Source organism: Hyalella azteca, unplaced genomic scaffold (assembly GCF_000764305.2).
Source record: "Hyalella azteca isolate HAZT.00-mixed unplaced genomic scaffold, Hazt_2.0.2 contig11563, whole genome shotgun sequence".
Classification (NCBI taxonomy): domain Eukaryota; kingdom Metazoa; phylum Arthropoda; class Malacostraca; order Amphipoda; family Hyalellidae; genus Hyalella; species Hyalella azteca.
Genome location: NW_025941556.1, coordinates 43,863 through 68,942, shown reverse-complemented (window position 1 = coordinate 68,942; position 25,080 = coordinate 43,863). Strand labels below are relative to the sequence as shown.

At 37.4% G+C, this 25,080-nt stretch overlaps 1 protein-coding gene across 1 annotated transcript; it reads left to right on the top strand.

Annotated features, from left to right (window-relative positions):
• Positions 1–306: 306 nt before the first annotated feature.
• LOC108666547 (zinc transporter ZIP13 homolog) lies at positions 307–25,080 on the top strand. The gene is made up of 5 exons (XM_018153446.1): positions 307–522; positions 13,869–13,970; positions 18,002–18,582; positions 20,057–20,228; positions 24,263–25,080. Exons 1-5 carry the CDS (start codon positions 351–353, stop codon positions 24,427–24,429), a joined length of 1,194 nt encoding a protein of 397 aa, XP_018008935.1. The 5' UTR covers positions 307–350; the 3' UTR covers positions 24,430–25,080.

Here is a 25,080-nt window from a genome sequence, read left to right as displayed (position 1 = left end):
CATCGTAAGTTCCGTGATCACCGTAACTCCAGTTGATCGTAAATTGGTGGATGAACGTATCTCAACTCTATTGTAAAGACCCATACACTCCCTGGAGTCTGTAAAGTGCACCAAATTTGGTTCACTTTTCGAGAATAAATCCAAGTGATTTTATTTTTCAAACAGAAAATCTGATTTTCTATAACACCGCTTATCGATTATCGTTTTTATGTCGAGGTATCCGATCCTTTGTTGCTGAGTTGAATTATTTTATTATATTTTCGGTATAAGATATTCAGTGACACTGATCTACGTTGCAGGTCGACAGTTCCCAGCCACGGCCGCGATAATTGATAAGCAAGAGACGCGCGATGTGGGAAGATGCGCGAGAGATCGTCTTGCATTTGCCGTACGAATGGAAGATCCACATCACCCAGCCCTGGGTGTGCTCAGTCACTGCATCTATAATCATCGGTATTGCTGGCATCATCCCTATTTTCATCATTCCTAGCGACGAAAAGTCGCCGTTCCATCCTAACAAAGGTGAGATATTTCAGTTTTTAACCGGTCGTAATCCGGTTAATGTTATATTTAGGGATGACATCGCATTCATTCCATTCTAAGTAACAATTATATCTTAAAGTAATTGCTACGTACCGCTGATTGCTACCACTTGAAGTTTTTGAAAAGGTTTGTTGACGCTTGCAAATATTTACACAATGTCTTCATTGAATGACACGATGGAACATATAATTAATTATACTCCGCTAACAACTCACCACCCAACTCCCGGGCTGAATGATTTTCAGGCGAGCCCCCATTAACTAACGCTATATAGGCACTGACGTCTGACATATTTTCTGTGATCATTCAAGTCTGCATTTCCGCAAAGCGAAAAAACAATTGAATAAGGTCAGTGATATTGATACTAGTGAGCTCCTCTTTTCATGAAGGTTTCTTTGTATACAAAAATATAATTTCAGGTTAATCTTTCCGGTTTTAATGTTGACCACAATGCAATTTAGTTGAATCGGTATCAGAAAAGAATACTCTTATTGTTAAAATCGAAGTATAGAAATTATCGTGCATGTAATAATCATTCATAAACATCGCATGTCCACCAATTTAATTACCAGAACAACTTACCGATATTGCTAATCATAATAGTTTATCCTTATATTCCTCTTCAGCAAATGTGTCAAGCAAGAGCCATCGCTCAATGCTCAGAAGAATAGCTTGAAAATATTGATAGGACCATATTTATTGATCACATTTGAGATATTGTACAGCAACCCCATTGTTGTGCAATACCATATTGCTAAATCTACGTTGTAAAAACTGAAAAGTAATCCATACTCACCGTTAGAAACTTTTTTTCGATGCCAAGAAGTCTTTCCCGGTCGCAAAAAGATCCACGTTTTTGGAGTTTCTGTTCAAGCGTTTCAGGAACGGCCAGCGTCGCCTGAGGCTGTGATGATCTACAGATCATTTTGCTTCGTGATTATACAGCCACGAATGATTTTATCTCGAAATTATCACTCCTCAAATGATGTTCAACTGATCTCTACTTGAATTACACTTCGATGCACATTACAATGGGACACAGATAAGATTCTAATTTGAATGATCTGCGTCCCAGCTGATCTTCAAACCACTTCGTCTCGAATTGTCGAAAACCTCGACCAAAAATTGTTTTCTGATCTTGAATTGAAATCACTGACCGTGAATCTCGAATAATCAACGTTCACCTCAAAGCTGTGTTCCGTCCATCTGTTTCTACGCATAGATTTTTGTGACAAAGCAGGGGTCGGTATTTAGTAAATAGGATATTTTTTAAAATTTGAATGTTATTTGAATTATTTAATCGCTTTAGGAAGCTAAGATTTCCAAACCTTGCTTGCAAGCACCGGTGAAGGTCCATCTGGTCCATAACGCTCATGTTAGCATTCAAACACAAACATCTGCCCCCAAAAGATATCCTTATTCAATCGCAACATCACCACAGAACTTCAATTTCACTAAAATCTAATTGGAGTGCACAATTACGGCTTGTCAACCAGCTGGGGGGTAACTATTGACCTGAGAACACTGGGCATGAACATATCCTATATGTTCTACACCCAACCTAAATAATTTACGATGCTTGAAAGGTAAAAAAAATTCAACTCAGTACTCACTGCAGTGAGTGACAGAGAGCGCATTTTCTCATCGACGAAAACTTGAGGTCACGGACAGACGGACAGACAGACAGACGGACGGACGGACATGGCGAGCACAATAGTGCATTTTTTCCATAAATGAGAAAATGCGCTAAAAATAGTGTCCGTGCTGTTACGAACACCTTCGAGAATAGGTAATCGACAGTCACAGTAAACTATTCCTGGTTGTTCTGCTGAAACTGTATAAGTTACCAATTTTCCGGAGATATGAAACTTCTAAAGTCAAGATAATCAAAATCAATTTGTAACATACATATTTCAATTTATATACGGCTCACTTCCCTTCAGCCCATCTAGGGGTTAACTTGAATCAAGCATCAAGCAGAAAGTTGTCGGAAGTAAATGGTTTAAGTTGTAGTTTGTTAGAAGTAAATAGTTTGAGATATTTGGGGTAATGTAACTTTTGCAGCCTAAAGGCCATTAATTCTGGATTCAAACTAAGCCCGCCAAACGATGAAATATGCATCCAAACTATAGGTACAGTAAATGTTTTGATAACCAATTGTGAATTTTGGAGCGCTCAGCTACAGTTATAATAATAATACTCTTTTTTGATGATACTCTTTATCATACGTAATATTCATGATGATAAATTTGTTGTTAGTATAAGGTATTAATCGGTAATCGGTATATTATATTTTTTTATTCAGATATTCGTTGCAATGAAAAACCTATGAAAGCTACCTAGTGCGCAAAAGAAGTCGTTTTCCTATCCAATGTGAGTTCGAGCGTCTCCTTACCAATGTTGATCGCGATTTGGTTGATATGGGTAAAGATTTATAGGGTAAGAGGATATGATTTTAAACCTAATCTCATAAGTACCTCTTATCTTACAAGTACCACAATATGTCAACGAACTGCTTCTTATGCCACTCATGCGAAACTCTTACGGCGATAGCAAGTTCTATGATGATCGTGTCTACTGGCTGCACTATCGCAATTTTGAAGTTAATTCGAATGGTGATCGGCTGACGTGTTTACATCGGCGTAGTTATCGGTCGGAAATCTAAAGCTTTGGTGTGTTTTTTTTTTTGCTTTTGGCGGTCCTTCGGACTTCGTAAGATTATGTAAGATTATCAGCTTTCGCTGAAATGTATACTTTCTTATCGCATTCACTTGTCCGTTTCATGACTCTCTCCTCCTTATTGATACAGTATTTCTACTTGATGATGCATGCGATGGTGTAGTCTCCTTGCGGTAACGATTTACTATAATGTGATTCATGCTGGTAGCCCGCATTGTACAACGTCATGGAGAACCGACATCGAGGATGCGGGTGCTATAAAGGCTGCATAATGTATTGCTGAAGGATGATCGCACTACATCTTAGTTTGTAAAATCGATGTATAATTATGCAAAATAAGCGTACGAAATGAGTCTGTAACGCCTTCAATCTGTGTAAATATGCAAAACAACACCCGACATAACGATCTAACATAATAATGCAACGTAGGCGCTGAACCCTACTGTGCAGCTTTGTCACATAACATATTCGTTCAACATGATCACTCAATATAATAATCATAAACCTAATTTCTACACATGATCACCCAACATTATCATAAAATTTAATCGCGCCGTAAAGCATCCAACACAGCCACACAACTTAATCTCACCACGTGAAAAATTGAACACCCGACACCACGCTACTGAAACGTATAATACTGCAAAGCTTTAAGTAGATATGAATAGTTTACACTTACTACGGTAACTTTTACCGTCTTGAGTGACCGCTCTTTGCCCGAGGGCGGAGGACGGGTTTACGACGATGGGGTTTACAGTTTACACGTACGGTATATAAGCTATGGCGTGAAGTGTGTGTTATTTCTTTATTGAAGGATCGGGCTTAGTGTCAGTGATTAGTCGAGCATTTCTTTGTTGGACTAAGAGCTGAATGTAAAATTCAATAAATGTATAAATCAATCTCACATACTTTAATGTTCGTTCTAATAACTAACTTCAAAAATCAGTTCCATGGGGCGAATTTACATTTTTCAGTTTTCATCAAAGATTTACATTTTTTATCAGAGTTTGTTATACGTAATTTTTATGCAATTTCATCAGTGATGGGTAAGCGGCTTCGTTCCTATTTAAGAGCGACATTCGATTATTTTTCGGAGCTTGATTGTATGTATAACGCATAATTGAAACGGGCAATTGTAATCACCAATGAATCAAACACTCAATTATAGTACCCGAATTCAGCTAACAACGATACCGAACATCGAATAAAACATGTTGCGAGTGCGCTTCTTATAATCTCCGTGCGGTAGCTATATTTATTATAATGTGATGATTCCATATTAGGTTCCATCATTCATATCTCATTCATACCATCGAAGAATTTGCTTCAACTCTTGGTTTTATCCGCCCCCGCGCCTCTAAAAGTCGCATCCATCAACTATTTTGATTTTTCGTCATTTTTTGCCTAAAGGTGATCGAAACTAATTCTATTGTGATCGGAGGAGTTTCTTTGATCTTTCTGAGGACTTAACTGAGTTAATCAACACGAAGTACGTTTGTTGTCTTCTCTTCTCGCGCGTACCAAGATCACTTCTCTACTTTCGGTTTATCTAACACACGCCAAGTCTGTTTTAGCTGTCATGATAATTCAATTGGTCAACTGATGAGCTCGTCTGACGTGCTGGTCGCTAATGCCAGTCTAAAATAACAGACATTTTATAGGCGTGAAACGATGGCCAACGGTCGGCCGTTGCTGATTTTCAGTTGAGAAATTCTACCCGCTCAGCTGTCATACGAGGAAGGAACGTCAAATGTGCTTTGGTACGGTTTAAATCTTGACGCTCGCTCTCGAATTCTGTGTCATTTTATATTTCATATGCGAAACTTGAAAGTATTTAGATGATTCTCTTTAGATCCTAATCTTTAGATGATTGCTTTCCACTGGAATGAAATGGGAAGTATTTCTCTATTTCTTAATTTGTTTTATGTTATAGCGTACCTATTCCGACGAATCGCCTGACTTTGCTATGAATATTTAAGAAAATATTGAAATGATGTGAACTTACCTCATTATCATCCTTTCACGAAAGCATTCCTGACAGAAGTTTACAATTGAGTTTAGAATTTGATTTTGACAACTTTTATTTGACTTTTTTTGACGACTGATAGAATGTGCGCATAAAGAGTTCCGCACATAATTTAAAACATTGCTGCTTCTACCGTGCTCATTTCGGTGCAAATTCAAATTCTTTCTCCACACGTTGGTATTACTTAAAAAATTCAATGTACCTATGCACCTTGGCTGGGAAAATCATAGTTTGGCGTCTGTTATCATGTGTATTATGGTAACAGTTTCAAGGCATTAATTGTATCAGTTAAAGGTGTTTTCCATAAGAAACAAGAATTAGCTGTACTCACGGCATTTCCTTTGTATGGTCTTCGGCCCATTCCTGTAGTTTTGTGTCCTCACTGAGGAGTTAAAGAACGCTTGCTGTAGTGCCCGCTCTGCGATGTTCGTGGTGTGCTCGACACGTAAATTCCGCCCTGAATAATGATAATTATTCATCATAGACAAAGAAATCATTTTTAATGCTACGTAAAAGCTATCTGTCCACAATAATATTTTTATTTTTGCACTATATATTTTCGTAGAATGGATTAGCTTTGATAAGTGTCGTATATAATTCTCTGTTACAACCCTAGATTTTCAGTTGAATATTGTTCTTAGAACTTATTGCATATGTATAGTTAGGTCTCAGCATGAATCTTAGGCCGTAAACAATATCATTCCATCAATCGTGACATGTGCCACTCACCTCAACCAACGATGCCCTGCGACCTTTGTGTCATGTTGCTATTCCCAATAAAATCTCTTGGAACTTTAATTGAGCGTTTATTGTTCGCGATGGAGACTTAAATTGTTTCTTAAATTGACGTTACGAAAACAATCTTCGTTATTCGTATCATTATTCATTCGATCTAATCTAAATCTAACGAATAATTCTCCTGCGAGCGAGTTTAGTTTGAAAATAAATAATGATCCTGTGTGAGAAGACGGAAACAGATTAGTCGCCCCTTCAGAGGGGAGTTTAATTCGTCTAGCTTCTCGTTTTCTATTGCAGCCCAGAGAGAACGAAACGCTTGGCATACTACGCCAAATTGGATATTGAGCCACTACCTGGTATGTAAGTCAGCAGCAGGTGGTCAGCTGAATGCTGGTGAAAGCCAGCAATAAAATTTTGATTTAGGGAATTAATTTCGCCGTAATGGAGGAAAACAATTAAGTTTTGATTATTTGTGCGTACATGCAAGTAATTCAAGGACAACCCGTGCCGATTCCGTGAAGTTTTCAGTGCACGAATTTGTTAAACTTGAAATGAATGAAATTTTTCATACTGAAGTAGCTAAAAAGTTTATATTGAATGTTTGAAGTATGTAGTTTACATTAACTATCTTTAAGAATGCAGACACACTAGACTGGTGCTCAGCCACTCGCTGAGATAGTTCATTATACTATCACAAATTGACTTCAAGCATGATGGCGCTGCTGTTTATCCTAAGTTTTTTCGCACCTCTGTGACGCTATGGTGTCAACTTGTGGCAAGTTTGATCCCACATGTTGGAGAACAAGTAAATTTCACTAATAATGTCTCGAGTCAAAGTAGAAGTTGTTGTCTTAAGTTTGCAGGTTGAGACCTGCACATTTCTTGGCATGAGCATCAGTCTTGTAAAGTAAGGGCGTGAGCGATGCTTTACTTGTGTAAAGTACGTGTGTTCTGTTTGCTTGAGTACAATCTTCGTGTGTGTATTTTGCTTGCTTGCGTAAAATATACATTTCTGTTTGTGTGCTTTGCTTGCCTGCGTTAAATATACATTTCTGTTTGTGTGCTATGCTTGTATGCGTTCCATATACATTTCTGTTTGTGTGCTATGCTTGTCTGCGTTAAATATACATTTCTGTTTGTGTGCTATGGTTGCCTGCGTTGAATATACATTTCTGTTTGTGTGCTATGCTTGCCTGCGTTAAATATACATTTCTGTTTGTGTGCTATGCTTGCCTGCGTTAAATATACATTTCTGATGGTGTGTTCCGGTTGCTTGCGTAAAATGGAGGTTTCTGTTTGTGTGTTCTGCTTGCCTGCGTAAAATAGAGGTTTTATTTGTGTGTTCTACTTGCCTGCGTAAAATAGAGGTTTCTGTTTGTGTGTTCTACTTGCCTGCGTAAAATAGAGGTTTCTGTTTGTGTGTTCTACTTCACACGCAGAGTGAGCGTGTAGTGTGTGTTGGTGTGTGTCAAGAAGCCATTACTTCATTCGAGTTCCTTTATCTGTCTTATTGTTATTCTTCTACGTTATATTAACTTTATCATTTTTATTACGAACAATAGATGTTCTCATGCGAGGTGTCTTTTAATCTTTCCATTTAAAAAGGCTCTGTCTTACTCATCACTTACATTTAATTTAACTTCATATTACAAATTCATCATTATGATGAACAGCAAGAAAGATAATAGTATAGTGAAGGTAATTTTCAAACAGACGTTTCTGCTAAACATGACCCATGTCGCTAAGTCTAAATTTGTTCTCTCTAAAGGAGCCAAAAACACTTCATATGACTTTTGTTCCATACAGAAATTTACGAACACATAAAACTTCATTTAAGTTGATCGAAACGATCGATGTCGGTGATGATAGCGTTCGCTCCGCTTCAAATAATAGTTTGACATCACTGCCTGCATAACTCTGTTCTATATGTCTGTGTGCTATTCAGCCTGAAGGCATTGTATGTCACTGCTTCACTGCCAACCCATTTTACCATTAAATTATAACTGATGAATATTGTCCTGTGAAAGACAATGCACATCGCTGCATGAACCTGTATGAAGGCATACTGCTTGTCACTCTGCCTAAAGCTATTCTGCATATTACTGCAATGAAATACATAAAGACACTACACGAGTAACTGTATCAAACTCACTGATGATACCGCGTGTCACTGTATCATTTTTCTGAAGACACTGCATCACCCTATATCCCAATTAAAGACACTACATTTCACTGCATCACTCTTCATGGGGATAGTGCATGTCACTGCATCTTTCTGCATGGGAATAATGCATGTCACTGCATCACTCTGCATGGGGATAGTGCATGTCACTGCATAACATTGCAGTAAGATAGTGCATTTAACTGCGACGCCCTGCCTGAAGACAGTGCATGTCACTTCCTTACTCGTCTTATAATCACTGCATATCACTGCATCAGGCTGCTGAAAATACGTTGTAAATCACTGCATCACTCACCATACTTGGCATTATGTCTCTGCATGTCACCGTATCGCTTTGCCTTACTTGATCAATCTGCATTAAGATAATGCATGTCACTGCATCACTCTGCATGGAGATAGTGCATGTCACTGCATCACTCTGCATTATGTCTCTGTATGTCACTGTATCGCTCCGCTTAATGCCGTTGCATCACTTTGCTCTAAGAAAGTGCATATCACTGTATCGGTCTTTGTATACCAAGAATGTTTCATACTCAAAGAGTCTTAGCTTAAAATGTGAAAGAAATTCAGCAGTTGTCGAGGGGATAATTTTTTACGCTTCAAATTTTGGAAATATCTTTATGTCGTTAATCTATTTGCACTCCTAAAGCTCTGTGTTGAAACGCACTTTATGTCCTTCATTCCACAGTTTCATGTGTACTACCCATTCACTTCTTACGGCATTATTCACTTCTTGGTCATCTATACGCCATCTCCTCCTGTTACAACGTTCGTCAGGTCGCTGTTATACGTCTTTCTTATCTCTGACACGTAGATCTGTTCGCATCATGCCTTCTGCTCCATTTTTCATGTCTCTTACATGTGAGTCTATTCGCATCAATACTTTTTGATTTTTAAAGTCTCTGACACGTGGATCTGTTCGCATCATGTCTCTTGTTCCATATTTCATGTCTCTGACACGTGGATCTGTTCGCATCCCTCCTGTTTCGTCTTTCATGTCTCTGACACGTGGATCTGTTTGCATCACTCCTGTTTCGTCTTTCATGTCTCTGACAAGTGGATCTGCTTGCATCATGCCTCCTTTTTAGTGTTTCATGCCTCTAACACGTGAATCTGTACGCATCACTCCTGTTTCGTCTTTCAAGTCTCTGGCACGTTGATCTGTTCGCATCACTCCTTTTTAGTTTTTCATGTCTCTGACACGTGGATCTGTTTGCATCACTCCTGTTCCGTCTTTCATGTCTCTGACATGTGGATCTGTTTACATTACTCCTGTTTCGTCTTTCAAGTCTCTGACACGTGGATCTGTTCGCATCACTCCAGTTTCGTCTTTCAAGTCTCTGACACGTGGATCTGTTCGCATCACTTCTGTTTCGTCTTTCATGTCTCTGACACGTGGATCTGTTCGCATCACTCCTGTTTCGTCTTTCATGTCTCTGACATGTGGATCTGTTTGCATCATGCCTGTTTCGTCTTTCATGTTCTGACATGTGGATCTGTATTAACACATTCCACATAATCTTTCACGTGTGTATGCACAGTGTACACTGCTCACGTTGCAACCTTCATTACGTCGCTTCACGCTGATCTGTATATAGCTAGCACTCGCGCACTGCTCGCAAATTTCATATCTCTAACGATTCTTTTTGCTACCTATAACCTCACATTTTATCCACTGTGTACCAAACTTCATCTGTTCGAAGCAAGAAATTTGTTAGCAATTCCTCAAATGATTAGCGGGATTGTTTATGTTTTTTTAAACTTAATTTAAATTGAGATTATTTGAACACTCTTTAATTTCGATGACCTTAATTGTAATTTTTGTTATTTCCTCACTAAAGCCGCGATGAAACTTCTAAAGTTTCATCATTATTGTAACATTTGAAAAGTTGAAAACTCAACTTATTCAAATCAGATATAGTACAACTTTTTTAGAACGAACTTGAAATGAGTTTCTCTCAAATCAACTACGAATTTATGCTATTTCACACGAATTTGGCTGCAGTTTACACTGTTTTCACTGTTTAAAAACAAGTATACAGTGGTGCTGATCTCTTGCTGTTCACGTAAGTTTAGCTCGCGCGATACTGCAGCATCAAAGGTCGGCTGCAGCAGCAGCAGCAGCATCGCGACAGCAGCAGCAGCGTTAGCAGCAGCAGCAGCAGCAGCTGTTCTCGCGCGCCGCTNTTTCGGCATTAATTTTGACGATATTTTCCACACTTGCTGCTCTTAGAACTAATAAGTATTGCAAGGCCAAGCTGGATAAGGACTGTCTCTTATACACATCTAGATGTGTATAAGAGACAGCTCTTATTGATAGCTTTTATTGAGGGCTCTTATTGATAGCTTTTATTGAGGGCTCTTATTGATAGCTTTTATTGAGGGCTCTTATTGATAGCTCTTATTGAGGACTTTTATTGGTAGCTGTTATGGAGGGCTCATATTGTGTTCTGTTAATATGGAAGGTGTTTTGATTGCTTTTATTGATGGCGTCTCTTACTGCAGTTCATTGTAGCCTTATATTACTATTTGTTGTTGAGAAATCATATTGTCTGAAGTTGTTGAGGGCTTGTAGTGTAGTTCTTGCTGTAATTGAAAATTCTCATTTATGTTGTTATCGACGAGCTTATATTGCTTACTGCAATTGTATTCTGATGTTGCATGCTGGTTGATATCTTCTATCAGTTGAAATGTTATGTTGCTCGCCCCCGAATAAGTTTCTTCGTCTTGCTTCATCTGTAGCTTCTTCGTCTCGCTTCAGCTTCATTGCTCTGCTGATGCAGTAGCGTCGTCTGGCTATCCGCCGTGCGACGTTCGCTAATCTAAGTAATTAGCAAACTGCACATTCGCGTGCTTCCGCCATTTCGGCTAAACCTGTTCATTGCCTACGTGACGACTGACCTGAGAACATTTTGCGGTTAACGACGATTGTTTCAACGCGTGAAAAAAATTACAAAAGCATGCGCATTTCTAGGACCTACCAGCCATGAATTAATTTGGTCTGATGTCAAATAATTGTGATGAGCATAGCTTTACTAAGATTTTTCTATCAACGGAGCTCAACTCCGTTGAGACAAGATTCTTGTCTCAAAAGATGATTAAATACATTACATTTGATTAGTGCAACTGCTACTATCTATGAGAATCGTGCTCCAGGTTTTTCTTGCATTTTTAATTGTAATTTGGAATTTACGTCTTGGAGCATATAATTTTTAAAATCCTTGAACAGAAGGATCCTGGAGACATAACATTTTTAAGTTCATTAAACATGAGTATATTAGAAAAATATCATTTTTAAGATCCTCAAACATGACGATCCAAGAGACATACAATTTTTAAGTTCATTAAACGTAAGTATCCTAGGGAAATATAAGATCCTTAAACATAAGGATTCTAGAGACATATAATTTTTAAGATCCTCAAAGACTAATACTTAGGTTCGCCCCCAAACAAAATAGGAGTGGTTGAATGTACGTCAACTTGCTGTATGTATCTCCTAGCTCGTATATCTGTCTAGCCTCCCTTGCTGCTACCGTGTCGCCATGCTGGTTTATAGTACATGTTGGTTTCTTTGCATTACGAGTTGGCTCTGAACATATCAACATGTACAACCTCAAAACCAATTCATATACTGTACCTCTTTCTGTGATCTTTTAAATATTCAATACCGGAACTAATTTTATAGTTTATGTATTACCACATCTCCTGCTTACAATTTTATCGTAGGATCGTAAGTATCATTATTAAATATCAATATTTACTCTATTAAATACAATACAATATTACAATACTTTCATTACTGAGTGTCAAGATTATTGGTATCCTCCTGACTTTTTCGTGGCTTATCAGCTTTTTCATTCTTCAATTATTCATAATTGTAGCTCAACCATTTCATGACCAGCCAAAGTGTGACCCATTTCGTTGAATTTATTCAGTTTTAATTTCAAGACAAGAAACACAACGGCGACAGTTCCCTCTGTCTCTGCTCTGTGTGCCTCGGATGCCCAATTCGCACTGAAAAACTAATGGCTTATATAGCCCATATATTGGGACATATTTCGGCATTAATTTTGACGATATTTTCCACACTTGCTGCTCTTAGAACTAATAAGTATTGCAAGGCCAAGCTGGATAAGGATGACTCACACAGGAACAAAAAAAAAATGTATCTCTACCTGGACAAAGTGTCGTTCATTATCCTGAGTGTAGATTGGCATGCCCTTGACTAACATCAGCGCTGCTCAGAGGCGCTTCAATATATGTACAAAGTTGCAATTAACTTACAATTTGTTTCCTGCATGGAACTTACGCTTCTAATGAATATCAATCATCATAATTCCTAATCCCTATTGGAAAACAATGTTTGTTATCGGACGAATTCGAGTGTATTCTTCCGTAGTTGTCGTTTTTATGGAAATGATCAGATGGACGTGAAGGTTTTTAACGGGCTTTTGTTTGCAGGCTTAATATTCGCTACGTTCTTTGCATTATGAGTTAGCTCTGAACATATCAACATGTACAACCTCAAAACCAATTCATGTACCTCTTTTGTGATCTTTTAAATATTCAATACCAGAACTAATTTTATAGTCTATGTATTACCACACCTTCGGCTTACAATTTGCTCGTATGTTCGTAAGTATCAATATTAAATATCAATATTTACACTATTAAATACAATACAATATTTAAATACTTTCAATACTATATACGAGTATAAAGATTATTTTATCCTTCTGACTTTTTTCGTGGCTTATCAGATTTTTTATTCTTCAATTATTCATAATTGCAGCTCAATCGTTTCATGACCAGCCAAAGTGTGAACCCATTTCGTTGAATTATACAATTGTAACGTCAAGACAAGCAACACATATAAGACAAGCCGCGGATGTCGAATTCGCACTGAAAAACTGATGAGTCGAATAGTCCAAAAATTGCCACACTTGCTGCTCTTAGAACTGATACGCCCTTTTGAAAGGCCAAGCTGATTAAGGATGACTCGCAAAGGAACAAAAAAATGCATCGGTACTTAGACAAAGTGTCGTTCATATCTTTTAGTGTAAGACGGCATGCCCTTGGCTAATATCAGCGCTGCTCTGCATGAGGCACTTCAATACCTTTAAAAAGTGGCAATTAATTTACAATTTGATTCCTGTAACTTACGCTTCTATAATGAAAATCAATCAACATATTTCCAAATCCCTATTGGAAAACAATTGTTTGTTTGTTATTGGACAAATTCGAGTGTAATCTTCCGTAATTGTCGTTGTTATGGAAATGACCAGATGGACGTGGAGGTTTTTAACGGCCTTTTGTTTGCAGGCTTAATATGCGCTAAGTGTATACTAGAGCCAAAAATTATCTTGGCAATTAGCTTACGTCAATGTTTCATATTATTACAGAATATTTTTCGTTTTCGCTGCCTTAAAGCGATCGAAATACATTATCGCATGAATGTTTTTGTTTTGATTACACTTTATTCAAATATGTTTTTTTCTACCTTCATGGACGCGTGTTACCCATTATGAACTTGCAGTCTCAAATTGATAAAGGATGTTAAAATTACTATTCATCAACGGAATATTTATTTTATATTATTTCTTAGAAAATATTCTTAAACCCTCACAACTGTGAGAATGATCAGAGCCTGCGTACTTGAATAATTGCATTTCTCCTAAATTTTGTATTTTGTTGCCATAGGCTCGAAGGTGCTTCAGCTGCTGCTCAGTTTTGCTGTGGGTGGCTTGCTGGCTGACGTCTTCCTACACTTGCTTCCTGAGGCGTGGTCTTCTGCTCTGCAAGGTCCGTCTTAATTACTACTCATGCTGACTAACATAAGCCTAATGTCTAATTAACATCCAAAGTTTAAATCCACGAAACGCTATTCGAAGCAAAAAAATAACAACATATACATTACCTTCAACATTATTCAAATAAGTTTTATTATAAAAAAATATAACCCTGTCATAAGTCGAGGACGTTTCAACGGTGTGTCAAGGGCTGTCAGTGCGTCTTATTGACGATCGTAACGCGTGTGAATCTTCGGAGCGTCTGAGGCCAGAGTGGCACTTAGTCGGAGAATTTTAGAGAGCCATCGACCGACCGCGGTGTCCCCGGACACATGGTCGACGTCTTCGTGACGTGTTCGGGTTATCTTGCACGAACATACACTGAGGTCTTCAGGTATTTATTAGGAAGAACGACCTCTGTACAATGTGCTTTCCTGAAATAGTTGCTAATGCACTTACGAACCAAATTTTAAAACGTTTAGAATAGTGTGTGCAGATTCAACTTAGCAATAGATAAATAATTCATAGTATGGTGCAGCTGAGAACAGCGTAAGGTTAAGTCTTAGGATGTGAAAGATTTGCACTCGTAATGAAGCTCCATGCAATCTCTTGTGTGTTATTTCGCGGATTTAAATGCACTTGTGTGGGACTTTGTTTGTCAGCGTTCACTAGTGATCTGGATGTAGTTTTTCTGAAACGGGGAAGAAAATTAGCATCTTCAGCACAAAGCCTAAAGAGTCACACTCTGTGATCTCTCAAACAAATATTATGTATTATGTCTGCATAAATCATGCTATGGTGTAAACCAGTAAAATATCTTCGTAAAATTACTGCATGCGACGACAATAGCTGCCATCGCCAACGCAAAATATGAGCATGTTTGTCTCATCCGGCTGGAGACAAACGGCGGGATTCAAGTAGCCAATGAATCTCCAGTGCTTGACTAGCGGCAACAAACTACATGGTCAGCAGGTGATGTAAAAGAGACGAAGAGCTTCTACGCAATTGAATAAACAGTGAAAGATTTCGGATTGTTGAGAGTGTCGTACTCGTCCTGTAATATTGTGTCGCCTAATCAGAATTTGGGCAAGTTAAGTGCAATGGTTTGTCTTTTTCGATGAAGCATCAGTGCGAGGCTGATTTGGAAATACTTATCGGTAATTAAGTTGAACACAAATAGATAACAGGATGACGGCGGTGAAATTTGTAACAAATTTTTTCAGCGCCAATTTTATCGCGCCAGAACGGCAAATTATAAGAGTTTTCATCCTTTTTAGCGCATTTCCTCATTTATGGAAAAAATGCACTATTGTGCTCGCCATGTCCGTCTGTTTGTCTGTCCGTCCGTCCGTTACCTCAAGTTTTCGTCGACGAGAAAATGCGCTCTCTGTCACTCACTGCAATGAGTACTGAGTTATATTTTTTCAACCGTTCAAAGATTACAAATAAATATATTGATTTAAATTGCGAAATTCAGATGTTTTCCTATCGTCTCCGTGTAGAATTATATTAGGGAAAATCGATGGAGCAATCTCATTGGATGTGAGTTTCATCAAAAACAGGGTAGGATCATGAAAGCTTCATCATTTATTATATCTCTTTATTTATTTCTAAAACTTTTTTAACTGATCATTTGATTATACATGAATCTGCCTTGGCAATTTTGTAGAGCCGTCGCCATTGTAAATCCATTAAACGCATTGCCTGTACTTCGATCCTAATCATATTTTTTTCTGGACGCAATAACGACTTGTAACGTTCCATTCTTATACGCGAATGTTGAGCTCAAAAACTTGAAATTCGCGCGAGTATTACTAATAACTTTAAGAATAAACAATCATATTTCCGGCATCACAGCATGTCGCTCTAAATACGCTCACGACATTCATGGTAAAAATTACAAATCCCACCTTACCTAATTTTTTTATGCCAAACTTAGAATTAGCGTGAATGCTTCTGCAATAATATGTATAAATGTTGAGAAACCCGGTCTTCATGGGTGCCTGGTGAAATAAAGTGCCCAATCATGAAAAATAAAAATTTATTAATTGCACATCTAAATTTATTCATAATGCATGCACTCTGTTGAGTGGCAGGAGTTATTGATGACAATAGGTTATTCTATGAGAGATATCAGCACAATTACCTTGAGTTGTAATGAAGTGTGCATGTATAGTGTAATGTCCTCAAGCTCTGATGCACTTTGTAACGGAGTGATCTACAGATGCCTTGTGCACCTTCTGCTGGAAGTCGCCACAAGACGGGAGACTACTTAATATAAGACTTGATAAAAATATTCAAACTTTAAAAATGTTCAAAGCCTGATGAGGCATTGGACATACTCTAATTAAAAATGACTAAACTCATAAAAAATTTCACACATTTTTGGTCAAAATTTTTGTGTTTTCGACGCCGACGTATTTTTGGGTGATGGTGAACGCCCAGTCGGGAAAATTGCAGCTCATGCCTTCACACTCGGTGCACCCAACGCCCACCAGTTCATATGTTGTTACAATGAAGATGAGAGAAATACCTGTAGAAGAATATTGTTCGACTTGTTTGCCATGTTATCGCTAGCGCCATTCCCTCACGCTCTCGAGGCCCTTGCCAATTTGGTGTCTTGCCAAAATTTCGTTCCTCTTCGAGGTTCTAATTTAATTTAGAGAGTTCACTCGCAATTTTCTCGCTAGTGAGTGGTTGTTATGACTCGTAATATTGGCCGAGTGCTTTTCTTAGCGCTTCATGACTTGTTTATTACCACAGGAAGTGCTGCTGCTCGTGCCCAACATATATGTTGCCTTAGATGTTGTTCTGCCGCACATGTGCAATATTCATTTCGGTAGGAGGCGTTTCATCGCTCAGCGAAGGTGAAATGCATTACCATCAGTTGTTTGGTTTATCATTAACCGCAATTATCATTTAATCGGCGGCGCTTTATTATTTCACTGCTCAAACGATAAAGCCTTATTTCTCTCAGAGTTATTGATATCCATCCGAAATAATTATTAGTTATTTAGTTTAGTTATTTGAACGAACTCAAGTTTGCTACGTTGACCACCATGCAGTTGGTTGTTAAAAATCAATCGAATAGCGAATTCTTGATGCCACAACGCTGAATATTGAATTGAACCGTCGCCATGATACATCGGAGCAGAAATATATTTACTGATCGTCTTCAGTCTTATTGGGTTTTTAAAAAATTGCTTAGGGGTATTATTTCAGTAAAAATTTAGGATTGTCCATAAAATTTGCTGTAATCCTAATTTTTGCATGAGGCTGGGAAATTATCTGCTGTTGCCCTTCTTCAATATAAATAGAAGACTGTCAAGGACTAGAGTAATTTGTTCATATCTGTTAAATTATTCTGATTTTTTGTTAGAAGTATGTTAATTAATGTAATTAAATATGATGTTAATTATCCGTCATATGTTAATGACGGTTGTTTGTGCTCGTCAATTCATAGTTCTATATAGTCTATGCATTATTTTTTAGCTCATGAACATGCAAACATTCCCAAAATGCACGTTGAAATTTTTTGCTTTGCCTTATTTTATACGCTTATTCGTAATTGTCTAATTTCTTATTTTTATTTACGGAAAAAATGTAATGCATAACCTTTGTTGGACTGCAAGTAGGTATCAGCAATACTGCTGTTGTATATAGGTATAATACTAGGATTTGTTTCTTCTTTACTCGCTTATTGTATTTATTCAAACTTAGTTTCATTGGGTCCCGAAAATTCATCAGACTTTTCATTTTACATCCTTATAAAAAATTCGACGAATTCTATATAAGGGAGCTGTGCTTCTCAGCATTAATTTTAACAATTAAATCATAATTGTTTGTCCCAGCGGTCGGGCTTCACCCTCGGGAGACATTCTTGCGGGCCAATGTTTTTTTAACCTTGTCTTCTATGGATCTGTGATCTCTCATTATATTGATTGTTTTTATGAATAATCTGAAATTCTTCAGCATTAACTGCTGGTTGTATACTTCATTTTATTGATAATTTAACTCATTGTTAAATTGTCATTATGGCTACAGTTGGACTGGACCCACGTGAGGCGTTCTCGAGAGTCGGGCTGTGCGTTCTCCTCGGGATTTTCGTGTTCATCGTCGTCGAGGTTCTAGCCGCGGTTGACTACAGCCCTCAACCGCCCTCCGATATCCCCTCTAATGCCCTCACGCCGCCCTCCGACCTCCCCTCTAACGCCCTCACTTCGTCCTCCGACCTCCCCTCTAACGCCCTCAATGGCACCGCTTGCTGTGTCCACGCTGTAGGAAACGGAAAAAGTACTTGCGCCCACTCGCTCAAAGGCGGAAAAGTTCACTACGGCGAAAATGAAGCCAGTTTGTGCCTGAACGTTGGTAAAAATGGTCTAAGTTCCAACGATGCTGTTCACTATGCTAAAAATATAGTAAAATTAGAAGTGAATTGTTCGTCTTCAGTTTATTGTAATGACGACATGTCAAAGCTGCTCTGTTCGTGCGCGCACTCTAACAACAACAGCGTCAACGGCCACGTCCACGACGCCGAGAGCTACAAGGAGAGGCGCTGTCCCTGCAGCCTTCTCGTCGCCGAAGAGGAACAAGAAGGAAATGGGAGAAAGTCGATCAATTATGAGGTAAGCTTTCTTTAGTTGCTATATATATATATAACTTCTACAGGCGTATGGAGTCTTGTTATGAGATAAGCTTTCTTTAGTTGCTATATATATAACTTCTACAGGCGTATGGAGTCTTTTTACAGGCGTATGATGTCTTGTTATTATGAGGTAAGCTTTCTTTAGTTGCTATATATATAACTTCTACAGGCGTATGATGTCTTGTTATTATGAGATAAGCTTTCTTTAGTTGCTATATTGATAACTTCGACAGGCGTATGGAGTCTTGTTATTATGAGGTAAGCTTTCTTTAGTTGCTATATATATAACTTCTACAGGCGTATGGAGTCTTGTTATGAGATAAGCTTTCTTTAGTTGCTCTATTGATAACTTCGACAGGCGTATGGAGTCTTGTTATTATGAGGTAAGCTTTCTTTAGTTGCTATATATATATATAACTTCGACAGGCATATTAAGTCTTATTATGAGGCAACCTCTCAGAGGCTATGTATATTTATCTTTTCTAAGCGAATGAAGTCTTGTAATTATGAGGTGAGTTCTCTGTGATTGTATAGATATAAATTCTTCAGGTGTATGATGTCTTGTAATTATGAGGTGAGCCTTCTTACAATTATGAAGTAGGGTATAGTTCCTATACACTTATGATTTTAAACTTCAAACAAACAAACACATAAAAACAAGCCCAAACAAATTTAGTACAGATTATCAGCTTAACCCTTCAGTCCTCGGCTGGATAATGTAGTCTTTGAGTTTTTGAATTCCGATAACCCAATTCCAGTTAATAATTTTCAATCTGAGGTAATGTAAATCTTAACATGACCGAAATAAAAGAACACTACGTATAATTATAAACTGACTTTTTCCCAATTTTCATTTTGGAATATTTTTATTTGTCAATACAATTCTTATTTAACTTAATATTTATACAGCCTGAATAATTCCTTCCTGCCAATTTTGCATTGGATTATGACCCAGTTATCAAATATAAAAATATCCAACCAGATAATATGCCTAACGAAAATGATTGTAAATATTCGCTCAAATAACCTTTACACGCAGCGTCGGCCTGCAGGATACAAACGTAACAACAAATACAAAAGTTCCTACAATCCGCACATTGGATCAGATAATGCTTTAGGTTGTTGGCTGACAGTTGGTGGCACAGTTTATAAGATAATTTTTATGCTATTTGCTGACAGTTGGTTTGACAGTTTATAAGATAATTTTTATGTTATTTGCTGACAGTTGGTTTAACAGTTTATAAGATGATTTTTATGCTATTTGCTGACAGTTTGTGGGACAGTTTATAATTTTTATGCTATTTGCTGACAGTTGGTTATAGGACAGTTCATAAGATAATTTGTATGCTATTTGTCGACAGTCGGTTTGACAGTTTATAAGATAACTTTTTATGTCATTTGCTGACAGTTGGTAGGATAACTATAAGATAATTTTTTATGCTATTTGCTTACAGTTGGTAGGATACCTGAACCTGCTGGCTAACAGCATCGACAACTTTGCGCATGGGTTGGCTGTGGCGGGATCCTTCATGGTATCCTACAGGACCGGGGTGCTCACTACCTCTGCCATCCTCATGCACGAAGTGCCACACGAGATCGGGGACTTCGCTATTCTCCTCAGTTCAGGTCTCAAACATTATACTCATACTAACAATTTATTGATTTATTGATTGTTATCATTAAAAATAGTTTAAATCAGGTCTCAAACATTATACTCTTACTTACAAATTATTGATTTATTGATTGATATCATTAAAAATTGTTTAAATGTAGAGAATAATCGAGTAATTTAGATACAATATTTTAACGAATCACTAAGGATGCGTTTTGCGATACTGATTGTTATACTGAATTTAGAACAAATTATTGATTTATTGATTGATTTATTGTTATTTAAAAATAGTTTAAATGTAGAAAATAATCGAGTAATTTAGACACCAATTGTTGACGAATCATTAAGTATGCGTTTTACGATGATGATTGCACTAGTGATTTTAGAACTTCGTTTGTTTGGGCGATATCCTAGTTCGCAGCAAGATGTTTTAAAAGTGTTGCAGTTTGTGGCAGAGTGGCTTTTTTATAAGTTTACTGTCATTACTAAAATAATTGCACATTTGACGCGAAAATTGAGAAATTGGAGTCTTGCTTAAAACTTTGATATAAAATGACGCGGATAACTGATTGGTTGGATAATTGATTAGGTTGATTATACTGGCGAATTAATGATTGCCGGTGCCCATCATTTGGTTGTATTGGGGCAAAGCTCTTCAATTCTGAAACGTCTTGCACGGAAATTGTTGACATTAATGCTTTCCGAAATTTTTTTTGTTGTTCCGAAGTTTATAAAGAAGGTTTAAAAATTCTTCGTTTTGATGAGATAAACATTGCCGTTGCTTCAATATTGAAATTTCCTATTTCAAGTTGATAGAGTTATGCTTTACGTTCAATTTATGTGGTGTTGTATTTTGACTTTATTGCATCAATGTGACAGTGTTTCGTGTATATATGATTTTGGCAGTGTTCAACATATTGAATGAATCATGGCAGTGTTTCAAGTTTAGATTGTTCCATGTGTAGATTGTTCCTTGTGTAGATTGTTCCATGTGTACGTTGTTTCAGGTGTAGATTGTTCCTTGTGTACATTGTTTCAGGTGTATGTTGTTCCATGTGTACTTGTGTAGATTGTACGATGTATAGACTGCTCCAGGTGTAGATTGTTCAATATTAGTGTAGGCTGGCAGAATTTTTTTCTTAAGCAAGTTTTGTTAAAGACCAGGGAATTAGTTTTATTTATTAGCTTCTTGTTAGTTTTGTCAATAAGTCGTAGTAAATTCTTCGTAGGTGTTGGAAGATTGAAAATTAAATTACCGATACAATTTGGCTATAGCTGTGGCCCTCATCATTAAGGAGAGGACTCCAGCTATCAACCTTCAAACCACCGGCTTCGTCAGAGCTTTGAGATTGTTTCCCGAGTAGTTTTTTGCGCCTGTAAAATCTTCCTGTAGTATCACATTAACGAAATTTTAGCATTATTTGAATGGTATCCAAGTTACTTGATTTCGTACATATGTCAACCCAAATTTCGTTACTCATTGCGTCTTTAACTTAAAAATGAATGTTGTACATTTGAAACGTCGTTCAATATTAAAAATGTCTATCGGTAATTTAATTTCCAATCTTCCAACACCTACGAAGAATTTAGTACGACTTATTGAAAAAACCAACAAGAAGCTAATAAATAAAACTAATTCTCTCGTCTTTAACAAAAATTGTTCAATGTATAGATTGGTCCATGTATAGATTGTACAATGTTAGTATATGCTGGCAAAAAATTTGTTCCTTTAAGCAGGTTTCATTGAAGACCAGCGAATTTGTTTTATTGACAATTTTCTTATTAGTTTTTTCAATAGATCGAACAAGATTTATTGAACAAGATTCTTATTGAACAAGATTCTTATTGAACAAGATTCTTATTGAAAAAACTAATAAGAAAATTGTCAATAAAACAAATTCTCTGGTCTTCAATGAAACCTGCTTATTGTACAATGTGTAGATTGTTTCATGTATTTATTGCCCCATGCATACATTACTCCATGCATATATTGTTCCACGTATCAAGCCCCGAGCTCTGGACAAATTAAAGGACGCAATTCGCGTGGAAGTTGCGAAATTGAGAAAGCGGTGTTGGAGGAAGTCTACGCGAACTTTCATGAACGCCTACAGCACTGCATCAACGATTTCAGCCACCACATGCCAGATGTTATTTCCCACACTTAACTGTCTGAAATGCTATTTCTTTGTGAACCTGATTGCATCAATAAATTTGTTTTTCAATAAAAAATATATTTTTTTATGACGTTTTTAAAACCGTCCGCCCTCACTGCCGCACCCTGTAGAAAACGTTTCGGTTGTTATTGTTGGAACCCAGTCGGGGGATTGGGACAAGTAAAAATACTCACATAAGCAAAGTCTTAACAATGTATATCCATAATGTTCTGAATGAAAGCGATTAAATAAAAATTGATTCATGTTTTAAGAGGTTCGTGTGGTGCCACATCTGACCACGCATTCATGCAGTGCTGTACTACTGCATATACTACTGTACAGTAGTATATACTGTATATATACAGTATACAGTAGTAGTATACTACTGTATACTGTAATGTACCATAATAAAAGTGCCGTACTGCTAATAATTACCTTACCCAAATCCAAATCCAGTAAACGGGAGGTTTTTTTCTTGCTCATATCGCTTTATGAAACTCACTTCTCACTCCAGTTCCGCAACTAACATTATACAAAAACCTCAAAACGAACACACTTCACATCATTCGTTCTCTCCAAATAGCAATTTGTCCAAATAGCGATGCACTTCTTGCCCTTGTGTTATTCTGACCTAGTTTGGCCTGGCAAAAACTTGTATCAGTTATACTTGAAGAGAGCGTGTTTTTATTTGGAAAATATGATCCATTCATTTTCTTGAGTTTACATTTGAAATTACATGCATCTTTATTCCTGTAATGTGAACGATAAAAAATATTTATCAGCATACTTTCTCCGTTGTCAAAATCCGCATTATTCATGCTCGTTATATCCAGAATTAAAGTTTACGAACTCGCTGTCACTCAATCATCAATTTGCTATTAAGTGAGAGGAATTAACATTTTTCGATATGCTATGTGTAATTTCCACCACTTCAAACTGATACCATTCGTAGGAGTAGACAATTTACTAATAACATTTCCTTAATCAATATAATTGCGGCAACCGATAAAACTTTCACCGGAACTTCAGTCTAGTAAATATCTTTTAGCGACTGCAATACATATATCATGTCATGAATTATCGCAAATAACTTTAATCTTTCTGTAAAATTTCTAAGCTCATTCAATACGAATCCCGGTAAACAATTTCACCATAACCATAATGATTTCTTACTTTTCTTTGTCCATGACCACGGCCTAATTAATTAATTAATATAATAACGATCTAATTAATTGCAAACACGAAATTATTTAAATATTCGTTGAATAAATCCACCGAAATATTGAAAAAAGATAAAAAACTGCCTGTATATACATTATTTCACAAAAGGATTAACGTCGTTTACCGGAATCTGTGCGATGAGATACCACTTTTCACTAAAGTACACGAACGAAATCACTATTCTTGAACACAAAGTTTTAGATGAATCCTCCACTGTATCTCGCCGCCAAACACAATTCAGTCTTATACGAACAAAACTTTGAGCTTAAGCTATGATTTTTTTGTTTAAACTGTCAACAAAACGTATATTTCTAAATGAGGTTGCGAGAATTACGCTTTTTCCTTGTTGCGACAGGATTTTCGCTTGAAGCAACGTACTGGAAACTCTCATCAGAACATAACGCACATACAACGATAATAGTTCTATTTAAATTTAATGTGAACAAGCCCAATAATATTCACACTTAGCCATGACTCATACACAACTCGGTACCTACGGCAAAAGTCAAATTTTGCCTTAAGCTGTAAATCGTGTATCCTAACCAACTTATCATGTATCCTTACCACCTCACCGTGTATCCTTACCAACTTACCGTGTATCCTTAGTCCTTACCAAGTTATCGTGTATCCTAACCAAGTTATCGTGTATCCTAACGAACTGTTGTGCACTACAGGATGCGTGCAGCTGTACATCCTAGGGTTCTCAGCGGGCACGTTCCTGAACATCAGCCTCGTGTCGCTGCTGCCGCAGATGATGAAGGAGGAGCGTCCTGCGCACGCCGCTGCGCAGGTCCTAGCCATCTTGCTCGGTGCCATCACAATGGCCGCCGCCACCCACTGACATGATGGTACCAATGACCACCACCATTGATGATGGTCAGATGATAGTCAATAGGTGCTGTCAGGAGGCTGATACCGACCATCAGGATCAGGATCATTGCTGCCTGTGCCACCTACTTACCATCAAGGATAAGATCGTCTGCCGCTCACTCAAAATTCGAGGCCATGTTCCCTAAGACTTGCACTAAGACTATGAACTTGCCATCTTGTCAAAGATACGAGATTGTCAAAGACAATCTCGTATCTTTTTCTTTCTTTGACAAAGAAAGAAAACCACAGTCATTCATGCATGTGGTTTTCTTTCTTTGACAAGTTGGTAAAGATACACGATAAGGTGGTAAGAGACCAATTATTAGACCTAGAAGGATGTACCTAGACCGCCAACAGCCCTGTTCTTTATTGCGGCGTCCGTTGAGTGATTGACCCTCGGGCAATTGATCATTAGGTCTATGGTTATCATTGAGGTCTGTGACCATTCTTACCATTCGATGACCGCGCGAGGATTATTGTAAAGTTAATTTTATCATTGGATTATCCACTACCGAACTTAGCTCGGTCCTTTTAAAGGCTTTCACTTGTCAGTACTTGCATGGCAACTTGTTGTGGAATTGTTTCGACTTTTGATTAAAAATACATAGTTAATTTATTTAAA

What these genes read in the sequence shown, in the direction of transcription:
- LOC108666547 (XM_018153446.1), top strand. Translation starts at nt 351, where the DNA reads ATGTGGGAAGATGCGCGAGAGATCGTCTTGCATTTGCCGTACGAATGG. An exon ending in GTGGTCTTCTGCTCTGCAAG is followed by an intron (nt 13,971 to 18,001) that starts GTCCGTCTTAAT and finishes TTATGGCTACAG; the next exon opens with TTGGACTGGACCCACGTGAG. An exon ending in CGCTATTCTCCTCAGTTCAG is followed by an intron (nt 20,229 to 24,262) that starts GTCTCAAACATT and finishes TGTGCACTACAG; the next exon opens with GATGCGTGCAGCTGTACATC.